Source organism: Aspergillus thermomutatus (assembly GCF_002237265.1).
Source record: "Aspergillus thermomutatus strain HMR AF 39 chromosome Unknown NODE_138, whole genome shotgun sequence".
Lineage (NCBI taxonomy): Eukaryota > Fungi > Ascomycota > Eurotiomycetes > Eurotiales > Aspergillaceae > Aspergillus > Aspergillus thermomutatus.
In genome coordinates this window covers 16,275-37,342 of record NW_020798187.1, presented here as the reverse complement: position 1 = coordinate 37,342, position 21,068 = coordinate 16,275, and the positions used below count along the sequence as shown (strand labels likewise).

General features: G+C 49.6%; 8 protein-coding genes across 8 annotated transcripts; 3 read left to right on the top strand and 5 right to left on the bottom strand.

Moving 5' to 3' along the window:
- Window positions 1-2,651: 2,651 nt before the first annotated feature.
- On the bottom strand, window positions 2,652-3,822 carry RPL5 (60S ribosomal protein uL18; the record flags this gene model as incomplete). Its single annotated transcript, XM_026758042.1, has 3 exons — window positions 2,652-3,513; window positions 3,572-3,609; window positions 3,820-3,822. 3 exons carry the CDS (start codon window positions 3,820-3,822, stop codon window positions 2,652-2,654), a joined length of 903 nt encoding a protein of 300 aa, XP_026613182.1.
- A 328-nt stretch (window positions 3,823-4,150) lies between these two features.
- Window positions 4,151-4,979, bottom strand: CDV56_104302 (HAD family hydrolase; the record flags this gene model as incomplete). Its single annotated transcript, XM_026757921.1, has 2 exons — window positions 4,151-4,873; window positions 4,932-4,979. The coding sequence occupies 2 exons, from the start codon at window positions 4,977-4,979 to the stop codon at window positions 4,151-4,153; spliced, it is 771 nt and encodes a 256-aa protein (XP_026613181.1).
- A 436-nt stretch (window positions 4,980-5,415) lies between these two features.
- On the top strand, window positions 5,416-6,340 carry CDV56_104171 (kinetochore subunit FTA4 family protein; the record flags this gene model as incomplete). Its single annotated transcript, XM_026757790.1, has 4 exons — window positions 5,416-5,581; window positions 5,695-5,863; window positions 5,916-5,978; window positions 6,034-6,340. 4 exons carry the CDS (start codon window positions 5,416-5,418, stop codon window positions 6,338-6,340), a joined length of 705 nt encoding a protein of 234 aa, XP_026613180.1.
- A 479-nt stretch (window positions 6,341-6,819) lies between these two features.
- CDV56_103974 (uncharacterized protein) lies at window positions 6,820-8,293 on the top strand (the record flags this gene model as incomplete). Its single annotated transcript, XM_026757593.1, has 3 exons — window positions 6,820-7,632; window positions 7,712-7,772; window positions 7,836-8,293. The coding sequence occupies 3 exons, from the start codon at window positions 6,820-6,822 to the stop codon at window positions 8,291-8,293; spliced, it is 1,332 nt and encodes a 443-aa protein (XP_026613179.1).
- Window positions 8,294-8,690: 397 nt separating this feature from the next.
- CDV56_103884 (L-rhamnose mutarotase) lies at window positions 8,691-9,178 on the bottom strand (the record flags this gene model as incomplete). The annotated part of the gene is made up of 3 exons (XM_026757503.1): window positions 8,691-8,774; window positions 8,840-8,976; window positions 9,049-9,178. The coding sequence occupies 3 exons, from the start codon at window positions 9,176-9,178 to the stop codon at window positions 8,691-8,693; spliced, it is 351 nt and encodes a 116-aa protein (XP_026613178.1).
- A 440-nt stretch (window positions 9,179-9,618) lies between these two features.
- CDV56_103666 (MFS transporter) lies at window positions 9,619-11,378 on the bottom strand (the record flags this gene model as incomplete). Its single annotated transcript, XM_026757285.1, has 5 exons — window positions 9,619-9,803; window positions 9,866-10,680; window positions 10,741-11,016; window positions 11,068-11,147; window positions 11,211-11,378. 5 exons carry the CDS (start codon window positions 11,376-11,378, stop codon window positions 9,619-9,621), a joined length of 1,524 nt encoding a protein of 507 aa, XP_026613177.1.
- A 1,582-nt stretch (window positions 11,379-12,960) lies between these two features.
- niiA (nitrite reductase niiA) lies at window positions 12,961-16,728 on the bottom strand (the record flags this gene model as incomplete). Its single annotated transcript, XM_026756701.1, has 9 exons — window positions 12,961-13,954; window positions 14,015-14,172; window positions 14,223-14,695; window positions 14,746-14,948; window positions 15,004-15,531; window positions 15,584-15,666; window positions 15,718-16,257; window positions 16,328-16,478; window positions 16,553-16,728. 9 exons carry the CDS (start codon window positions 16,726-16,728, stop codon window positions 12,961-12,963), a joined length of 3,306 nt encoding a protein of 1,101 aa, XP_026613176.1.
- A 1,204-nt stretch (window positions 16,729-17,932) lies between these two features.
- niaD (nitrate reductase NiaD) lies at window positions 17,933-20,882 on the top strand (the record flags this gene model as incomplete). Its single annotated transcript, XM_026756202.1, has 7 exons — window positions 17,933-18,197; window positions 18,267-18,366; window positions 18,426-18,684; window positions 18,742-18,977; window positions 19,028-19,251; window positions 19,303-19,926; window positions 19,990-20,882. The coding sequence occupies 7 exons, from the start codon at window positions 17,933-17,935 to the stop codon at window positions 20,880-20,882; spliced, it is 2,601 nt and encodes an 866-aa protein (XP_026613175.1).
- Between the last annotated feature and the right edge of the window lie 186 nt (window positions 20,883-21,068).

Below are 21,068 nucleotides of genomic sequence, written 5' to 3'. Positions count from 1 at the left end.
ACAGTATTAGTTAATTATGAGGAGACTTCGCTTGATGTTCGCGATTCGAGAAGTCGATTGAGAGTGACTGGGGATGCAGAGATCACTTTGCGCGTTTATAACTTAAAAGCGGCGACGGTATGAGTATTCCATCATCGAACAACAGCGCAACATGGGCATGGTGACAGGTAGAGGTATAGGTATGAAAATCCAGTCTTGGAGATGCAGGACGGTGAACAGCTGAAAAGGAGCAGCAATATCAGGGGGAAAAAGATAAGTGAGGGGTGTTGAGGATTTAAGACGAAAGGGAAAAATTAAGCCATACTACTGACAAGGAGTAGGAGGTGATGGCGATCGGGACGGATGAGCAGGCTAGACTAGGGTAGTTCGCTGGTAAGTTGCTAGCCAGAAGAGACCCAGAACAAATGGTCTTCTGGCTGACCCAACACCGGTGGAGTGGTGTGGGGGGGACGATCCCTGGGGAGCAGAAATGCTGAGATCAGGACTCGTACTAGTAGTCAAGTAGTACTACTAGTACTTACTCTGTAGATAGGTAGTGTGTAGTTAGTAAGGAGTGAGTGAGAATGATAAGGAATAAAGATGCTGGAGATACGGAATGTGTCTATCTAACTCTGGGTAAAAGTAAGCCAGGTACTAGATATGTAGCTATCGTCTGCCTTACAGTTACAGGTCCTGCTGTAGACAGACTGGTTGGTGAGCATCCCCTCCATACAGTGCTGAACACATCACGATTATTGTTCTCAGTGGCTTGATGTCCTCCACCTCGACTTCAACAAGGAGACGCTGTACTACTGTACCTATCACTTATGTACTAACTGTCACATACACCAAGTAACTAAGGTACATGGACCTCACTGCCTTGTCATACCAGAAATATCTATGGAGTACTCGTCTACTCATTGTTCAATTTAGCTTGGGAAACAAACCCTTACCTGGTGTCTGCTCCCGTCCTCGATGAGTCGGTGCAACCTGTCCTACTAGGCTACTGTACGTCCCGGCCTAAAGCTCGCCACCTGATAGCCATAAGTCAATCCGCTGATTCCGCTCGAGGGCTCTGAATAAGGTATCCATCAGAAAGGCTATCCCACACGAACGAGCCGCCAAGACCACAGAACCATTATGTTGGAAATTGGTAATCGTCAGGTAATTATGACTTGCGCGATACCAGTGGACGATACCACCGTAAGTATGAGGCTGGAATTTGTCCCAGCAAGCACGTGACGTAGCTTTGTGCTAATAAAGTGGAAACCATCGTCATTCATCGAAGCATACGAAGGATAGAGTGGTTGTCAGTATCGATTCATTCACAACCCAGGGTCGAGTCACCATTGCGGGAAATGGCCATTCTTGATGTTCTGCAAGCATGGTGTGAGGTTGAAGAGCGAATCGACCTCCAGTGTCAGTACATAGCGCCCAGAGGCTGGAGAATGGAGAGACGGATCAGTCGCGTGATCATGCCCTGAGTGGCAATAATTACTCCGTAGTACTCCGTAGCAGCGACCAAGTAAGTCATGGACGAAGTACTCCAGACCGCCTGAATTTTTACACCACGATCCAATTCGATCACCGGCAAACATGCTGAGAGGTACATACCTAGGTAGTAGTGCGGGAGGAACTTACCGGTGCAATCAAAGGCCTATCAACATATAGTCTCTTGTTTTGGATCGTATCCCTTCATTTCGTCCTTTACTAGAGTGGCAACTGGCAAGACTACCCATCCATTCGACCTTATGTAAAATGGCAAGTCTTGAGTTTCAGTGCCATGAGCCATGCTTCAAGAGGTACATTCTAGTCTGGAAATCCTTGACCTCATGGTTATCGGGATACTCGAAAATAGGAGCAGTATTGAGAAGTCTGTGTTCAGGAGTAAACCAAAAGCCTGTTCATACTTGGGAAGAGCCAGCCGGCTTTCCAAGATATATATCTCTCGAGCGATTGAGTACGATTGTCGAATCTGGACATGATTTTCAGTAACATGAGTGTGTCCTTCCTTACACACTGAGTATTCACTCGAATCCTCCACGGACTCTCATACTTAATAATGCCCGTTAGGGAAATACGCTGCGAGTCTCCGACATGGCCAGATTAGGGTAAGTAGGAGTCCCAACTTAAAACCTAAGGCATGCTTCATCGCTTAGCTCGCCAATAGACTCCTTCTCATCTGATCCACAATAACCCACTCACGAGTCCCACAATGTTCATGCATGGATACATACAGAGCAGACAGGTTTGGGCTTCAGTAGACAGATATTTACTTGCATCAGAGGTCATACAAGCCTACCAAATTCAAAAATTCTAAGCGCATAGCTTTCGATTTGGATCTTACTAACCGGCAGCGCTTTACGGCTGATACACCTTTCGGGCTGGCTAACGGAATAGAAACCCTGGCATGTCGACACATTACCGGAGCAATTAGAATGGCTCAAACGATTGATTCCCTTGAAAAGAAAACCCTGCTAATTGCTCCGAAAACCAAAGGATATCCCAGACGTAAAACATGCGGTCGTAAAGGTCCCATCAATTTACACTCGAAGAAAAACGCCGATTTGGCAGAACATAATCCCGCTTGAAAATTGCTTTTTTTTTGTGTTGAACTATCGCGCTCGGTGATACTTCAGACACGACCCAGTTGCCATTTCACTGAAACGCATTTAAGCAGCGAGCTCACGGATCTTCTGCTCAACGCGGGCCTTCCTCTCCTCGCGGGACAGCTTGGTCTTTCTGTACTTCTTGCTCTCGGCCTTCCACTCCTCCTTGGACTTCTTGGGCTCCTCGTCCTCGTCCTTCTTGAAGGGGTCCTCACGGATGGCCTTGTGAGCCTCAGTGTAGATGTCCTCGAGGTCACCAGCGTCAATCTCGTTCTCGATGTACTTGGTGAACTGGCTGCGGTAGCGCTCCTCATCGTCGTCGGCGAGTGTCTCCATGTACTCAGAGACGTGGCCACCGAAGATGTAGTTGCGGAGGGTCTCAGCGTCGAGCTCCTCGGACTCGATGTCGAAACCGGGGAAGCGGTTCTCAGAGTGGGGGATGAAGATACCACCGTCGGAAGCACCCTTCATGGCACCGAAGACACGGGCACCAGTGGAGGTACGGACCAGACCAACATCGAGGAAGGCCTTGAAGGGACGGCGGGTGCCATCGTCGGTCTCGACGGCCTCGGTGAGCTTGTACTCACCATCGGCCTCCTCAACACCGGTGAACTGCTCGTCAAGGCCGAGCTTCTTGAGGGTACGGCGGGCAAGGAGCAGACCGGTGGCATAGGCGGCAGCCCAGTTGGTCAGACCCTGGGTGATACCATAGCGCTTGAGCTCGTGGGAGTAGGCGCTGGCGAACACCTTGTCACCGGAGATCTCAGAGTAGACGATCTGGGTGATGATGTCGCGGTTGGTGAAACGCACAACGAGACGGTACTTGGGAGCGTTGTACTTGTTCTTGGCCTGGGTGATCAGGCGCTTACGGGCATAGTAGTCGGTCTTGCCCTCTCTGCGACGGCGGTACTTAGTCTGGTAGCGACTGTGGTAGAGAATGTTAGTTCTGCTATTACCCAAATGATAAATTCAGACAGACTCACCTGTAGTACGCGCTGTTCTTGACGAGCTTGTGGAAAGGCTACAGAAGAAAACCCCCGAGTCAGCAATTTGCGCTTCAGAAACATTCAAACACAGGTGTCCGAAGCATCTTGCAAAGACCCGTTCCCAGTCCCACACAGCGACCAACGAGAAATAGAAGAAAAATTTTGCCGATCGCCGGGATGATTTGGTTGAAAGGTGAACAATGCAGCAGGTGCTATCATTCACCTGAAACAGCAATAGGACTCACCATCTTGACTGTTGCCGCGAATTGAAGACCGAGTTGTCGACGTTGGCTGCAGAGGAGGAGAGAAGAGGTTGGGAATTTCGTGGGCGGACTTTGTGGATGGTTTCGCTTAAGCGTGGCTGCATCCCAGCGCAAAACTGAGGTTGGCCACGAGCGGAGAACACCAAGACAGCAATAATCGCTCGACAGTTCGAACAACAATACTACGAATAATACTGCACTGTTCTAATGAATTCGGGACGTCATAAGGCGAATATGATTCAAAGTAGAATATTCTACAAAAAAGGACATCTATCGCATTGAACGCAGTATTTGCGTTGAAGTTTTCTTCAGCTTAAAGCTTGGCCTTGTCCCCAGCGTCTAGCAATTGCAGGCCAGTGATCTTCTCTAATTCTCTGATAGAATCTTGTGTCCGGCCAAGGTTGACCTTGATTGTTCGCAATCCAGCCTTCTTTGCGGCCTTCAAGTTCTCCCCAATGTCATCGAGGAAAACAACATCCGAAGGCTCAACCCCTTGCAAGCCTTTCTTTTTCGCCAATGTGTCCATTTCCTTCAGCGCAGCTGCGTAGATCTTGGGATCTGGCTTCCTGAGCCCTGTATGCGCTGATGAGATGAAGAAGTCGAACTGCGACTTCACGCCGTTTGAGTCGCTGTTATAAGGATGCCCATCAGGGAATATGACTGTATTTGACAGAGCGCCAATAATGAACTGCCCTGACGCTTTCAGCTTCTGCAGCGCTGGGTACATGTATGGGTCTGGTGTCCTCGACACTCGCATCATCTCCCAGAAGAGCCATTCTGCATCGATTTCTGGTAATGGAGGTGCCGATCTTGGCACACCGGATTGCAGTCTCTCATGGAACTGCTTCCATAAATCTGGGTCTCGTAGATCTCCGTTGAAAGCTTTGAAGAAGTCCGCATCCAGTTTGATCTCGCCTCGCTCAAGCTTGTGCCAGCTGCCGTTGGGCGATGTGCGCGAGATGCTGAAATTTACCCATCCTGTGGGGATGTTGTTTGCAAGCTCGTAGTCCAGAATGGCTTGAAATGGAGAAACGACCTAGGCTTTATCAGTAAAGTCTTTCAAAGATATGGTTGTTCGGCAGCCTTACACACACTCCTCCAATGTCGAAGAGTAAGCCCACTGGCTTTTTGTTTTCGGCCATGTTGTAGGCTAAGAAGGAAGAAACCTTGCGATAATTTCAATGGAGGATTCTATTAGACTTCAGTTAACCAAGTCCCTCTGCACCAGCTTGCTGGGCTGAGTCCGGTATTTGTTGTTGCGGAGTAGCAACCATGAGGTGGATTGCCGAGGTTAGATATAACTAGAGCGTAAGCCATCTAACGTGCTCACAGAGGCCGAGGAAGGGATTTGTCAACCATATATTTTGACCATTACTGCTTTCGCATAATGTCAAGTCGCAAAATGATCATGAAGACAATTGCAACCTAGGAAAGATCATTTGATCCAACAGCAAGAATGTATTGAAAATGTTCCTACCACGTGACCTGTTATCGATAGTGAGATTCGACGCGCGGAGCTGTCTGCGCGATCTCTTCGGGTGTCGAATTGAGCAATGACGCAGGTGTCGATATGGGGCAATGGATGCAAGTCGAACTGTCTTCGAACTGAAATCAGCATTTATCAGGGCGCAGGTGCGAGTTCTATCAGAAAGCCTTGAGCCGCCGGAGGATTGGAGAATTTACGCGACTGAGTCGGAGGAAGATGAGCTGAGTGATAAGGCGGTTCAGGATGCGCTGCAGAAATGTGAGTCTGTCCCAGGGTTGGTTCTTTGCTGCCTGCACTGCATGATGTTCTCGAGACGGAAATCGATGACAAGTCGTCTTCAATGTGTACTCAAGGATTTGACTTCTTTCTAGTAAACGGAGCCTTGAAACAGCACAATCTCATCATCTACTCTTCTCAAGCGATTCAACATGTCGCGCAACAAATCACAAGCCTTTACTGGTCCTCAGTTAGTCAGGCCACGCACAATGTTGGCTTTCCCGACAAGCGTTTGGAGACAACGGTAGATTTGTGCAGTCACTTGTGAGTTCCGCCATACGGACACCTTTCAGCCCACCTTGCTGACATACCGCAGCAATATTACTCAATTACCCCTGGAATTAGAGGACCAATCTGCAAGTGAGGAGGAGCGGTTAAGGTTTGAATCACACGTTGATGATTTTGATTTCATCTGGCTGATGTTCGTGGTACAGGTATCAGGACCTACGAGAACGGCTTATGCGTCTAGACACTCAGCGACAACAGCGACAGCGGCGCCTTGACCAGTTGAGGCGGTTACAGAAATTACTGGAACCTTTCACCGAGCCCCAGAACAATATCCAGCCCAACCTTGTCACGAAAGACGGAGAGCTCGTCCAAGAGTTGGAGAAAATGCGAATGCTTGTTGCGCGGGTCGGCGGCCGGATCGAGCAAAGTAAGGAGAGCAAGAACCCGGAGAGGAACGCACCTTATGCATTAGAAGCAGATGAGAAGCTGGCAGCGCTTCTCGACATGGCATGAGCAGACTTGAACTCAAACTAGGCAGATGTCTGATAGCTGTCGAATTACGACTGATGATAGGAAGACTCCAAGAAACCGGCCTAGACTGAGACTAGTATCTCTCTTATTCCGAAGTAAGGCATAAGACATCCAAAGCTTAGTACTCCGTAGCTTGTATAATACTCCTTGGTAGAAGATGACTTTGATGCGATTGCTCATTTTGTGTTATTGAAGGGTTGCAAGGGGGTTTGAAGGAAAAACCTGGGGGAGGTTGACTGCAGCGGCACAATAATTTCACATACAGCAGGTGCCAGCGACATACGGATGGAGAGAAAACCATAAAACGAATGGACTACTTTCCTGCTAGTCATCATTGTCATCTACTCCTACCTGTCGTGATTTATCTTTTCTCATCCCTCACTTAGTGTGACACACCATCCAGACACTTGTTTATTCCAGAGCTTTCATCATTAACCACTTTGTATCAACTGTCAACATCCATGGAAGGGATGGAGAGTGACGGCTCCAGTGCTCCAGTCATCATCGCCAGTGAAGAAAGTGGTCGGAGTTGTATCTCCGAAACTCCGGCGCTTGACTCTTTTGGTGATGGCGTCCCTCCAGCTTCCCCCAAGCTTGACTGCCCCCCTCCAGCATCTCCAACACAGCGAGAGCTCGAGCTGGATCCTTCACTTCCAGAGGCATCCCCAGAGGAGTTCTTTCCCCTCGTTTCATTGACCGATAGTCAGCTCTTCTGCGAGACCCGTCAATCCGGCACCATCGACGCGTCTACTTCCCCCGCGGATTCCAAGGCACCTTTCGTGCGTGGGCATCGCCGTCGCTCCACCCACGTTACTCGTCGTGACCTTGAGCAATTCAGAAAGGAAGTCCTAGGTATTGTTGAAGATCGTTCTCTCTGGTGCGAGGACGGTGGCGGATCTTCAGCAACCGTCAATCCCTCTACGCTCGACGAATTGAACACTGCCTTCGCTTCCGCGAGTATGTCCCTGAACAGCGGCAGTGGTATTCCTAGCAACAACCCTGGTTCGGGCATGTTCTCTAATTACGTCGACAACACCGGTAACTCCGCAAATTTGCCCAACGCTTCTCGTCAGCCGATTTCTCCCGCCATGCCGAGCCCCTCGACTCAGGTCAATGGTGGTGGAATGCCTGGCATGAACGCTGGAATACCTATGAATGCGGGTCATCAAATGGATCTTCATCATCTCTATGAGATGGTGTTGGAGCTGAGTGATGTTTTGAAGAACAACCGCGAGACAACCAAGAGCATTGTATCTACTGCGGAGGAAATCATGGTACGTTGCTCTGGCCGTGAAGGCTACACTGTAGCTCTGCGAATCAGCTCTTTGGGTGTTTCGCTGACAGAGATTGCAGAAACGTGCCTCTTCCGAAGGAACTACTCCCAGCTTGCAGCAGGTCAATGGTGAAATTTCCGGTAGGAACCCAAGCTTGCCAATGTCTCCCGAATATTGAAAGCCACTGACAGTCTCTACATTAGCGGCCCGTATTGCCGAACTTGAACGAGCCCTCGCGAAGGAGAAGCGTCTCGTGGAAATATTGAAGCAGGAGCAGGTTGAGAACACTAAACTGATCGGCGAATATGAAGCAGCTGTTGGGACCATGGTCGAACAGATCCGCAACTACTGTCAGAACAACAACATGAACTACCTGGCACAGAAACGCCACTACAACAATCTGCTCCAGGCTGAGCGCGACGCCCATCTGGAAAGTCGTCTCGACCGCGACCATTGGCATGCTCAGACAATGAAGTGCGCTGAGATGATTCGCACCGCCTACCGCCTTCGCTGCGAAGAGGAAGAATTGCCGATTCGTATTGTCTCTGGACTTCAGAACGAGGTACGCGCGTATCGTAATGCCCTTGGTATGGAGCCAGAGAAACCAGAGGAGGAGTACGGCTGGGAAATTCTCAAGGATGCGCCCCCAAGCGTTGACTAAATGCAATGGTCGTCCGCGTTGCGCGAGTACGCGCTTGGGATTCACGAGTTATGACAGTCCTCTTTTGCTTGCTTGATGGATAAGGCGTTCTTGGGAGCAAACCTTGGGTGGCTGCAAAATTTCCTGGTGAAGATACCCATCTCTGCAATGCTTATCACTACGGTTTCTTCCTTTGTTCAATCTCATCTTTGCCGGCGAGGGTCACTCAGTGTCTGGATTTCTGAGAATCTGGAGAATCCTGGTTGATGTCCATGATTTTGGAAACCATCTTGACTATTGAGCAGCCTAGTGCGATAGCCCGCTTGCTTAATTTAATTCATTTTGCTATCTGCTGCTAGCAGCAGTAATTGCATTATCTTGTACCATTTTTCAATGACCCTGAGTTGAATCGTTAAGTTCATTCGGTGTAGAAGACTTCGTCCAGGACCTTCCACCACCCAGGACCCTCTGCACTGCCCACAGCGGCAGGAATGGGACTCTCCTGTAAGTGAGGAACACATATCAGCATCGACCCATTCTCTAGGTTCGTAACTTCAGTCAGCATACCTGCATCCCATCAGTCATCGCCCACCACTCGCGCACCTTCGGATTCGCCCTCATCTTCTCCATATCGGCCTCATAGTCGTCACCGACATACTTGAACGTCGCGAATAACGTGCGCTCATTGTCGAAGAATATCGAGTCTACATAAAATCAATTGATACATGCTAAGCCCGATCACCTTGGATCTCTGCGTGCGGAAAATCCCTACTCACAGTCTCTGATATTGCAATCCTTGATCTGCTGCAGGACCTCGGGCCACACGTTCGCGTGGCATTCTTTGTAGGCCTTGATGGCGGAGGGCTTCAGGTAGACGATCTGCGCGATGCGGCGGACTGGTGCCATTTTTCTGCCGGGGAGATGGTGTATGCGATGCTAGCTATCATTGGGAAGGATAAAGAAGGAATTTGTCGATCTGTTCTGATTGTCGTGCCCCTCTTTGGGGATATGGGGTAGGACTCCGCTCGGGGTGCTTTGACCCGAGATTAGATTATGTGGAGATATACTCCGTACAATAGCGAGACCTTATGGTGATTAATGAGGATTGATAGGGTTTACTGTAGGTGTGAGGATCTTTTGAATGTAGAACGTGCATGTTTGAGGATCATTGAATCTTCAAAATGACTATAAATCAACACCAGGTGATTTGTATAAAATTCCCACAGCAGAATGCATCCCTAACGCCGATATATGTAACGCTGATCATCTGAGGTATCCCTAAATGCAAGTCGAACGAGAAAATCGAATATGTAGGAGGTTCTATCGTAACAGTCGGTATTGTGGGCTTATTGCCGCATCATCTGGGATTTCGGTACTGGTCGAATCCACGAAACGGCCAGGTTGGCCGCGATGGAGATCACGCCAATGATCCAGAGGGACCGACTGTAGTGCGTCCCATTGTATCGGAAGATGATAGCAAAGATAATACCGCCAAAGTTCCCCATGCCACCCACAGCACCGGAGACGACGCCTGCAGAGACAGATCGTTAGCGAGTGACACTTCAGGGAGAGGACGGAAGAAAGGTGTCTTACCATTAGCGAAGGGGTGAACATGAGGTACGACGGCAAAGTTGGCGCCATTGCATGCTTCCAGGAAGAATGCCAGTCCGGCGATGAGACCAAACATGGTTGCTTCGGATCTGGGGTTGGTAAGGCTAATGGCCAGTTGGAAAGCTCCCATGACGACACCCAGGAAGGAAAGAAGAAGTTTCTTCGACCATACGGCCCCTGTGTACTTGTACAGCATGTCTGCAATGAATCCACCCGCAGGACGGAAAACGACGTTGAGAAGACCGAACATGGCTGCCCAGCGGCCGGACTCGGTTTGGCCCATGTCCGGGAAGTTCTTCGAATAGAATTCGCCCAGAATGGAGTTGATAGCGAGCTCGGATCCAAAGGAACAGGCATACGGGATGGCAACAGCGACCGTGGAGAGGCTGAGAAGAACGTTCATCACCTCCTTGCGGCTGGGGGCCACCACAGTGTCTGTTCTGAGGATGTCAACTTGTCCAACAGCTTGAGCTTCAGGGTCGACCATTTGAGGTGTCTGGGCACCTTTTTTCTCCGTTTGAGGAGTGGACGGACTGATAGACGGAGGACCAGATGGGCGGGTAGAGGGGCTGCCCGAGATGAGATTGATAATATTGGCTTGAGATTCGTTGTTCTCCTTCATCCAGATGTGGCGCTCCGACCATTTGCCAGTAGGGGTATCCTCGCAAGTGAACAGCATGCAGAGAGCCAGGACGACAATGATTATGAAGGGGATGATGTAGGCAACGCGCCATGCTTTATGCGGTGCGAGGCCTTGAGAGTGAACAAGCGAGTCGTAGATAGCAGGCATAACGAAACTGGGAGGACGAATGTCAGCGAGACCCATGGACGTAGATCCATCCAGGCGAGCGGCTTACTATGTGATTCCACCTCCAGCATTACCCCAGCCTGCGGCCAGAGAGTTGGCAGTTCCCACAATGTTCTTATCGAAGAAACCGGTGCACCATACTTGGCAAGGGACAAATGTACCACCAAGAATGCCAATGAAGAAACGCAGCGCAATCAAACCATTAGGGCTAGTCACCAGACCGGCCATAGCGGTAGGAATAGAGCCGCAAAGCAACAGGCCGATGAAAACAAGTCGAGGACCGAAGCGGTCACATAGCGGCCCAGCGATGAATCGAACAAGAAATCTGTGCAGGTCAGCGTGGGGGTTCAGAAAGATCACCCCGTTCAATTCTTACGTAGCCAGTAGAGCAACAATGTTCGAGTTTGCGACTTGTTGCTGTGTCATGTGAAGATCTTTGCGAATGGTCATTGTTAACTAGACGTGCCATTCTTAGTCAATTGTTTCATGTTTCCAAGTGCTTCCTGGATATTGACTTACCAGAGGTGGAAATGCATACCATGACAGGAATGCAACCATGAATCCAAGCCACGAGAAGAAGAATACCCGGCCATACCGGTCGAAGGGATTGAGGACTGGTATCGACCTTGCTTTTCGGTTACTGGGGTTGATTTCCGGAGAGACGACGAGTGATTTGAGGGAGTCCATCGTTGCTTGAAGTGTTTCCCCTGATGGTCGGTCGGCGTACAACCGAGACGAGAGTACACAAAACAGACAGTAGATATCGACCGATTGATTGCGCAATGGGTCAGACTAGATGATATTGCAAGACAAGTATACTAATGATGAAATAAGCTTTCTGAGGATGTAGAGGAAGCTTGATTGTTGTCTAGATCTGCTCGGCGGACTGTAATGGACAGGAGCAACGGCTATATAAGATGATGCCTGAGATGACGGTGAAAGGCGTATCAAGAAACAAACGACGTAAGCGCTGCAAATATCTTGACTCTCGTGTGTGTCAAGTCTAAAGCATCAGATATCTCCTAGGAGTGCTTGCACTGCTTCGAGACCATGTCACTACATGGCGTACGACGGAGGCATCTCCTCCGTATAGATTAGATCTCAAGGGCCCGCTGTCTTCTTGATATTCGTAACGGATAAGCAAAGATGAGAAAAGAGAATGTCATCCCTATCTCCCAAGTTTAATTGGAGGATCCACTTGCCTTTTCCCGGGGTGTATTTCCTGACAACAAGAGTCATACTATTGGACAATCATCTGTCCAACACCATGGCTAATTCATTTTCAATTCCCAGAGCATCTGATACCTATGTTTGTCTGATAGATTGTCTGAAAAAGGCCACATGGTAGCCCGCGCGCCAGCCAATGCATTGCAGAGATAAGGGCTCGACAAGAGCCAAATCTGGAGTCATCGTTTCCTCATTCGGAAACGCCTGATATGAGGACGCCGATAGCGTCTGTCTTGGTATTTGCCGATTCCGCAGCCATCTTGAACCTACTGATCAATACAATGGCCTCAAAAACCTGGAACCAGGGACGGAGAACCCGCGTGAAATGCTCGGTAGGTCAACGCCCTGGGCGAGGATGAGCCGGAGGCGTTGATAACCAAAGTGGCCCTCATTGGACGATTTCCCGGATAATGACGCCCTCAGAATCTCCCATCTGCTTGGAAGAGAGAGATAGTGCCAGTATTGCCTTGTGTCACAGCCTCATGGTACATCATTCTTCACACGAAGCCAGACAAATGGACCGAAAAATTGAGGGCTGACGACGAGCTCCGCGGAAATGTGACGAAGAGATGCTCTCCTTTTAAGGTAGCGATGGAGACAAAAAAAGTGGATGATCTCGGTGGGACCGAGATAAGGCTAGAAATTGTCTCGACCGTAGTCCAAGGTATCTTGATGGAAAGTGTAGATAGGTGCGAGGTCTCTTTGTGGGACAGCGTCAACGGGGAGATAAGAAAGTGATCAGCGGTGAACCAATCAGTCAGGCTGCCAGGCAAATGGCTACCGCACGTGATCACTGTTACCCCAATGCTGAGGCCATTCCTGCCTCAGGAGGTCAACCTGTCCATTTCAGGCATCCAATAAACCCTCCAGAGTCTTCTAGACATTTGCAAGGATGACATCCACAATATTCTCGATCATAATCAATTCTATTGTATACTAAAAGACTAGGATATCTGTGCAACTCGTTAAACGTGCAAACATAGAAAACGAATCCCCATGTTGAGAACAGCCGGTACGCCTCGTTCTGTATGCCATAGTCATGCTACCAATCGATGTTTGCTGCCTGTGTCGTCGGCACTCCCGTGCTGATGTCAGACGCCTTCTTGCCTCTCATGCCCTTGTATCTCTTGTCGACCTTCTGGAACGGGTCGGGTGCTTCTCCCTTCTTCACCTTCCATTTCTCGGTTCCCAGAACCGAATCTAGTTCCTCGACAGGTGGCAGCTTCATATACACCCAGCCGTCGTCGCGTTCCTCAGCGGGGAAAGCGGCGATGTTCATGCTCTCGTCATTCGAGCACCTCCCTGCCTGCTCACCGTTGAGCTCGAAGTTGCGTTTGTGGTAAGGGCAAGAGACCCAATATTTACCCGCATCATCATCGCCAATCAAACCGTCAGATAGGACGAAGGCGCGTTTGTGCGGGCACATTTGTTGTGTGGCGTAGTACTTGCCCTTGACCTTGAAGATAGCCAACTGAGTATCCCCGCGCTTGATGTTGGCCGAGGAAATTTGCGGGTGCTCATCTGAAAAGTAGTTGGCTTCGATGACAGGCTGCCATGACAGACTCGACCACTGGTGACCCTTGAAGTCCTCGTTTGCAGAATCCTTGGGCCAGTATGTGGGTCGCTGCTGCCCCCGTTCTTTGATGATCTCAACTGTGTCGACAGTCTCGCCGCTGTTGGCGAACTGTTGAAAGTACTTGCGTCGCTTAGGATTGCGGACTGTCTCAGTCCACTCACAAAAGTAGCTGTTGACCAATTCTTCCATCTGCTGTTCCATCTCAGCTCCAATCCCCAGCTTGTCATCAATAACCACCTCTCGCAGATAGTTGATACCCCCGGGGAGGTTCTCGATCCATCGGGCAGTCCGCTGAAGTTTGTCTGCCGTTCTGATATAGAAGATGAGATATCGATCAATGATAGGAATGACTTTCTCAGGAGGCACATCTTTCGCAAGCAGCTCCGAATGCCGAGGTTTGGCACCTCCGTTTCCGCCAACGAAAATGTTAAATCCTTTTTCGGTTGCAATCAATCCAAAACTGAACAGAAATTAGCTAACTGCATGGACCTTCACAGTTTGAAAATGACCTTGTACTTACTCCTTGTTCTGAGCTTCGGCACACTCTCTGACACAGCCAGATACCGCTCCTTTGAGCTTGTGAGGTGACCGAACACTCTTGTAGCGCTCCTCCAGTCGAATCGCCATTCCAACGCTGTCGCCGATACCGAACCGGCACCATGTAGTCCCGACACAGCTCTGATAGAATACGTCAGCCTGTAAACATAAACAGCCACGGGTGGCAGTACCTTGATTGTTCGCAGCGACTTGGCATAAGCATGACCACTCTCCATCCCCGCATCCACAAGCTCCGTCCAGATGTCAAGCAGATCTTGTTTCTTGGCACCAAACAAGTCAATTCGCTGACCTCCTGTAATCTTGCAGTAGAGGTTATATTTCTTTGCCACCTGACCGATGGTGATCAGCTTATCCGCAGTGATCTCGCCGCCAGGGACTCGCGGAACCACAGAGAACGTCCCGTTTCTCTGGATGTTGGCAAGGAATCTGTCATTCGTCTCTTGAAGGTCATGAAGCTCCTTGTCCATGATGTGCTGGTTGAACAAACTCGAAAGAATGGATGCAATGGCAGGTTTGCAAATCTCGCAGCCAAGAGAGTCCGGCTTCCTTCCCACGGCCTGCATGACATCAACAAATGTTTTCAGTCTCTTCACAGCGATTACAGTATAGAGATCGGCTCGTGAATACGGGATGTGCATGCAGACTATATCTTGGTTAGAGTAAATCAATAGGGTCATTGTGTCAGACACATACGATGGTTTGATACTTCTTGACCCATGTCCACCATGGCCTTGTTGAAGATCGACTGCACCAATGGCATACAGCCACCACAACCACTTCCTGCTTTCGTGCACGATTTAACCTCGCCAATAGACTTGCATGTACCACTCTTGACACTTTCGACGATGTCCCCTTTCGTGACGTTGTGGCACGAGCAGATCTGAGCGTCGTCGTCTCTGTAGTGTTCCTGTTAGCGTCTATTCCTCTCCAGCATGCAAGCGCAGGACTTACAAATCATCGGCATTCTCTTCGCCGTCCTTCTGAGCTCCGAGAATGAACTGGCTGGGAGGTACATCGAGAGGCTTCTGGCTCTTGACCATCTGGTTCAATTTCACGTAGTCCTTGGTGTCGCCAATCATCATACCTCCAAGCAAGTACTTCCCGTCCATAGTGAACAAGTACTTCTTGTAAACTCCGCCGAAGGGATCCTTGTATGTCAATGCCTTGACATTTGGCTCTCTGTCACCATCAGCGCTCTTCACTGAACCATCGACAATCGACGGCCGTCGCCCCGGAAGGAATTTAGGCCCATCCCTGTCGGCAAAGAAGTCACCAAAGCTGGCAACGTCAACACCAAGGAGCTTTAGCTTTGTGCTCAGATCGGGGCGCTTGAAGCTCTTTGGCTCCTTATCGAGATTGGTCAAATTGAAGGAAAGCACATCGGCCATTTCGATTCCAGGTGCGATGATTCCGAATGTCTGATTCTCCCAACTAGCACATTCGCCAATGGCATAAATATCGGGAATGGAAGTTTGTAAACTATGATTGAGTCAGTTAGCACTAGATATCTGAAAGAATAATGTGTACTGACCTTTCATTGATAACAAAGCCTCCCCGTCCAGCGCACTGAATGCCAGCAGGAGGTCCCAGCTCATCTCTGGGTCGTACTCCAATCTAGAGGCAAATTTAGCAGAATACCGATGGCGCGCTTGAATTGAGACTTACAGCAAAACAAATGCAGCAGCAATTAATCTCTTCCCCGTCCTCAAAAAGGATACCAGTCACGTTGTTGTCGTCATCTGTCTTGATCTTCGCGACTCGCTTCTCGTGTAATACGTCCAGCCCAAGCTCTCTGATCTTCCGAGTTACCAGCGTGCCAGCATCGCCGTCGAGTTGCCGTGCCAAAACCCACTTGTTGCGGTCAATGAGTTTGACATTTCCAAAATCCTCGAGATCTGTCATTGCTTTGGCTGCTTCCAGGCCCAGCAAGCCTCCTCCTACAGTGACCGCGGTTTCACCCTTGTGTTTCGAAGCGAACTCGATGAGACGTTCCAGGTCTTGGATTGTTCTGTAAACAAAGATACCCTTGGCGTCATGGCCAGGGGTGTGAGTGGGGAGGACTGCATCTGAGCCTGTAGCGAGGACCAGAATATCATAGGGGATGGTGTCGCCAGTTGAAGTTCTGACGGTCTTGTGATCGGGGAAGATGTCGGTGACTTTGGTGTTGAGGTGATAATCGAATGACCGGTCCTTGAACGATCCGTACTATATAGAAGAGAGGAAGCTTAGTATTAGCTTGACGGTAGGTCTGAATACTTGGTCGTCAAGTACTCACCCATTCCTTGGGATTGAGGTACAAATCCTCGATCTTGCGATGTTCAAAAAATGAGGAAAGACCGACACGGTTATAGGCGATGTGAGGCTCCTCGCCAATCACAACAATGTCGTACTTGCGTTTCTCTGCATCTTGTTTGACAATCTTATCACTAATTGATGGTACCGGTAGTCAGCAGACAACTCTTCTTGAGATCGTTCCTTATCCATCGAGCTGGCAACATACATGAATGAGATCGCCACCATGCCCAACCCGACGACCACAATCTTTTGTCGTCGGTTCGGATCATTTTGACGATGATCCAGATCTCCGACAGGTTCGATGACTCTCGCATAGGATATGCCGTTGCTGATACTGCTGTGGACAGCATCGTTGTTCCTTGAGCTGTCGATCAAAGGCATTGTGACTAAGCCTCAATGCCAGTATTGACCACAAGTCATTACCAGAATAGATTCTCCTCTCTTTCTCTATCTATGGGGTCGCGGAGGACTTCTCTGCTCATATACAACCTACAGATCTTCGCCAAGTTAGCCGTCCACGAAAGGTGACCAGTCATTTGCTTTTTATTTCTGCTAATAATGTATTGTCATTGGCGAACCCTGATACGATTGCATCTACACGTTTTCGAGTCTAATCGCCGATATTCGCGGAGAGTCAAGCCATACCTACGACATAACATGATCATGAAGTGACTGTGCAACAGGGGCACAGACTGGCTCTCTGCACCATTATCCACGGAGCCAACAGTTTGTCTGTTTAGGTATCTTTAGGGTTAATCAATTCCGTCGGTGGACTGATAAGGACGGAAGAGATCTCCCTCTCTATTTCCGCGGAGTCTACCTAAGGCTCTAAGCAAGCCTTTTGTCACGCCTTATCTCTGCCGAGTGAGAGCCATCCGATCACAGAAGCTAAGCAGGATTGCCTTTGCCTCAACCCAATGAATTTCAGATCGACTTTGTTGGGGATGGATAGTCGCTAGACTCGCTACTGGGATTGTCCATTACTGTTCGTCCCACAGTGGCGGATGGGAGGAATGGACCTCATTTTTGAACAATTGTCTTTTGGCTCTCCTAATTCCATGCATTGTGCTTCAATTGCTTCCTTGTCAATAATAATCTAGGCCGCATGATTTTCCTCTCCACATTGGCCCGAGAGCTCCCGTGATAAGTGGCATTCTTCGAAGCTCACCGTCATACCGTGGCGGATACCAGACCCAGTTCTCATTTGTATCGTCGGGATCGCTGCGATCTGAGCAGATGCCGTGGTAGCTTAGGGCTTAGCTGTTCCCTAGCCACTATCTACTACCTTGAGATCCCGCGGAGTTCTTCATCATATGCATGTCCCAGGCCTACTTCTAGCCTTTCTCCGAGGCCATTTGTTTATACCAGCAAATATGGCAATTTCTGTGTCAAGAGAATGTGTCTGACTACTGACTTCCTCACTTGGAAACCTATTGCCTCATTTTCCTGATTCATTCCATCCTGACTAAGGTTGCCTTCTTCTGTCTGCCCTATCCTTGAGGGACTTTTAGTCTAAAAGAGTCTGCTCTGTTCTCCATGTTCTCTTCCTTGTATACCATCATCATTAGCGGTAGTTTACAGAGCGATGGCGACCATAACCCAAGTCCAGTCACAGACGGTCTTGCCGAAGAGCCTTTCGGTAGTACCGGGCCAGATCGCAGTCAAGGAGATCTCGAACGTCGACCTGCCAGATATCCCCCTTCCGCCGCCATCCACGAACCCAACAGAGATCCTCGCTCAAGACAAGGGCACACCAGACAATCATGTTCCTCGAGACCCCCGGCTCATCAGATTAACGGGTGTCCACCCATTCAATGTCGAACCTCCACTGACAACCTTGTTCAATGAAGGTATAGGATGCCCCTTGAAGCTCACTCTACTCCAGTTGGCATAGTGCTAGGCTCACAACCCACGCAAAGGTTTCTTGACATCACCGGAACTCTTCTACGTCAGAAACCATGGGCCTGTCCCTCTGGTTCGCGACGAGGATATTCCGAACTGGGAGATCAGCATCGAAGGGTAGGTGACATTGTTCGATGTTGTTGTTCAAGTGCCGAGGGGACTAACTGTCCGTTAAGGCTGGTTGAGCGACCCGTCGTCTTGAACTTTCGACAGATTTTGCAGAAATTCAATCAGATCACAGCGCCAATTACACTCGTATGCGCTGGAAACAGGCGCAAGGAGCAAAACACAGTCCGAAAATCAAAGGGTTTCTCTTGGGGAGCAGCTGGTCTGTCAACAGCCCTTTTTACCGGCCCCCTACTAGCGGATGTCCTGCGGTATGGAAAGCCACTGCGGCAGGCCAAGTACGTCTGCATGGAGGGAGCAGATAAGCTGGTCAGTGTTCCTCCTGGAATTACCGTGCCATTCTCTGGTCCACTGACATTGCTATAGCCTAATGGCTACTATGGGACATCAGTCAAACTCAATTGGGCCATGGATCCCAACAAATTAATCATGCTTGCGCATAAGATGAATGGCGAGCCTCTTCGTCCGGATCACGGTCGTCCCTTGAGAGCTGTTGTACCTGGTCAAATCGGCGGTCGAAGCGTGAAGTGGATCAAGAAACTGATCTTGACTGATGCACCCAGTGACAACTGGTACCACATCTATGACAACCGAGTATTACCGTAAGTGGACCGATACACCTCCGATGACCATCTGCTGAGCTTTCCAACAGAACGACCGTCTCTCCCGAAATGGCTGCTTCAGATCCGATGTGGTGGCGCGACGAACGCTATGCCATTTATGATCTCAATGTGAATTCTGCTGCTGCGTACCCTCAACACAACGAAGTCCTTGATCTTGCGACGGCTGGACCGTCCTACACCGCCAAGGGTTATGCATATGCTGGAGGAGGCCGAAGAGTCACTAGAGTCGAGATCTCTCTGAACAAAGGCAAATGTATGCTATTAAATCTTCAGCATTTCTTAGCGGAGCTAACTTGTCCTGCAGCTTGGCGTTTGGCGAACATTCAGTATGCTGAAGACAGGTACCGCGACTTTGAAGGCGAATTGTTCGGTGGTAAAGTCGATATGCCTTGGCGTGAAACCTGTTACTGCTGGTGTTTCTGGTCTCTCGATATTCCTGTGCCCGATCTGGAAGCTAGCGACGCCATTCTAGTGAGAGGTATGGATGAAGCGATGAGCGTTCAACCGCGCGACATGTACTGGTCCGTTCTCGGAATGATGAACAATCCTTGGTTCCGAGTAACGATCACAAAACAGAATGGGACCTTGTTGTTTGAACACCCGACTCATCCTGTCATGGCCGGCGGCTGGATGGAACGCGTCAAAAAGGCTGGCGGCGATCTGACCAACGGCAACTGGGGAGAGAGGGAAGAAGGGGAAACAGTGGTAGAACCTGAACCTGTGAAGGAGATCAACATGAAGAAGGAAGGTTTGAATCGGATGATCAATCTGGAAGAGTTCAAGAAAAACAACGGGGAGGGCGCGCATTGGTTTATTGTGAAGGGGGAAGTGTATGACGGCAAGCCGTTCCTTGAAGGTCATCCGGGAGGAGCACAGAGTATCATCTCTTCCATCGGGTTGGACGTGACTGAGGACTTTTCCGAAATCCGTGAGTTCTCCGGCAGCCATGTAATTGTTTCTTCGGAGAATGCAGAGCTGACATCAATTACAGATAGCGAGACGGCGAAAGCAATGATGCCCGGCTATCACGTCGGCACAATGGACGAGGCGTCCCTGAAGGCGCTCAAAGAAGCCGGCGAAGAAGAAGAACCGAGCGAGCCTCGCGCAGTCTTCCTCCAACCACGGTCATGGACGAAGGCGAGACTTGCAGCAAAGCGGGACGTCTCCTGGGATACACGCATCTTCACATTCGAATTGGAACACGAGAAGCAGACACTTGGCCTGCCGGTTGGACAGCATATGATGATCAAGGTCCCAGAACCCACAACCAAAGAAGCTATCATTCGATCATACACTCCGCTTTCCGATACCAACAAAGAGGGGTCAGTTGATGTGCTCATCAAGGTCTACTTCCCAACGCCAACCGTACCCGGCGGAAAAATGACAATGGCCCTCGACCAGCTTCCCCTGGGGTCAATGATCGAGTGCAAAGGCCCTACAGGCCGGTTCGAGTATCTCGGAAACGGCAGGGTTACCATCAGCGGCAAGGAGCGGCGCGTACAATCCTTCAAGATGATCTGCGGCGGTACCGGGATCACCCCAATTTTCCAAGTTCTCCGCGCAGTGATGCAAGACCCGCAAGATCCCACATCGTGCGTTGTCCTCTTTGGGAACAGACAAGAAGAGGATATCCTGTGTCGAGCCGAGCTTGATGCGTTTGAAACGTCAGATAAGAACAAGTGCACGATTGTACATACTCTCAGCAAAGCACCAGACACATGGACTGGCCGGAGAGGACGCATCGGTGAAGCACTTCTGAAGGAGTTTGCGGCGCCTGACGATGAGAGCATGGTGCTCATCTGCGGGCCTGAGCCGATGGAAAAGTCTGCCAAGACGATTCTTCTAGCCCAAGGGTGGAAAGGGTCAAATCTTCATATCTTCTAGCATGTATAGAATGGCTGCGACTGTTTTCATAGCGATCATGATTACTGGACAGAAGGCTGGCGTTCGGGGACTGCATGTATGGACAATCATTTGGGGAATAACGAGGTATACTGGATCGATTATGTCATATCAATAGAGATACTTGCTAGATATTCGCACATTGGAGCAAATCAAACGTTACACCCT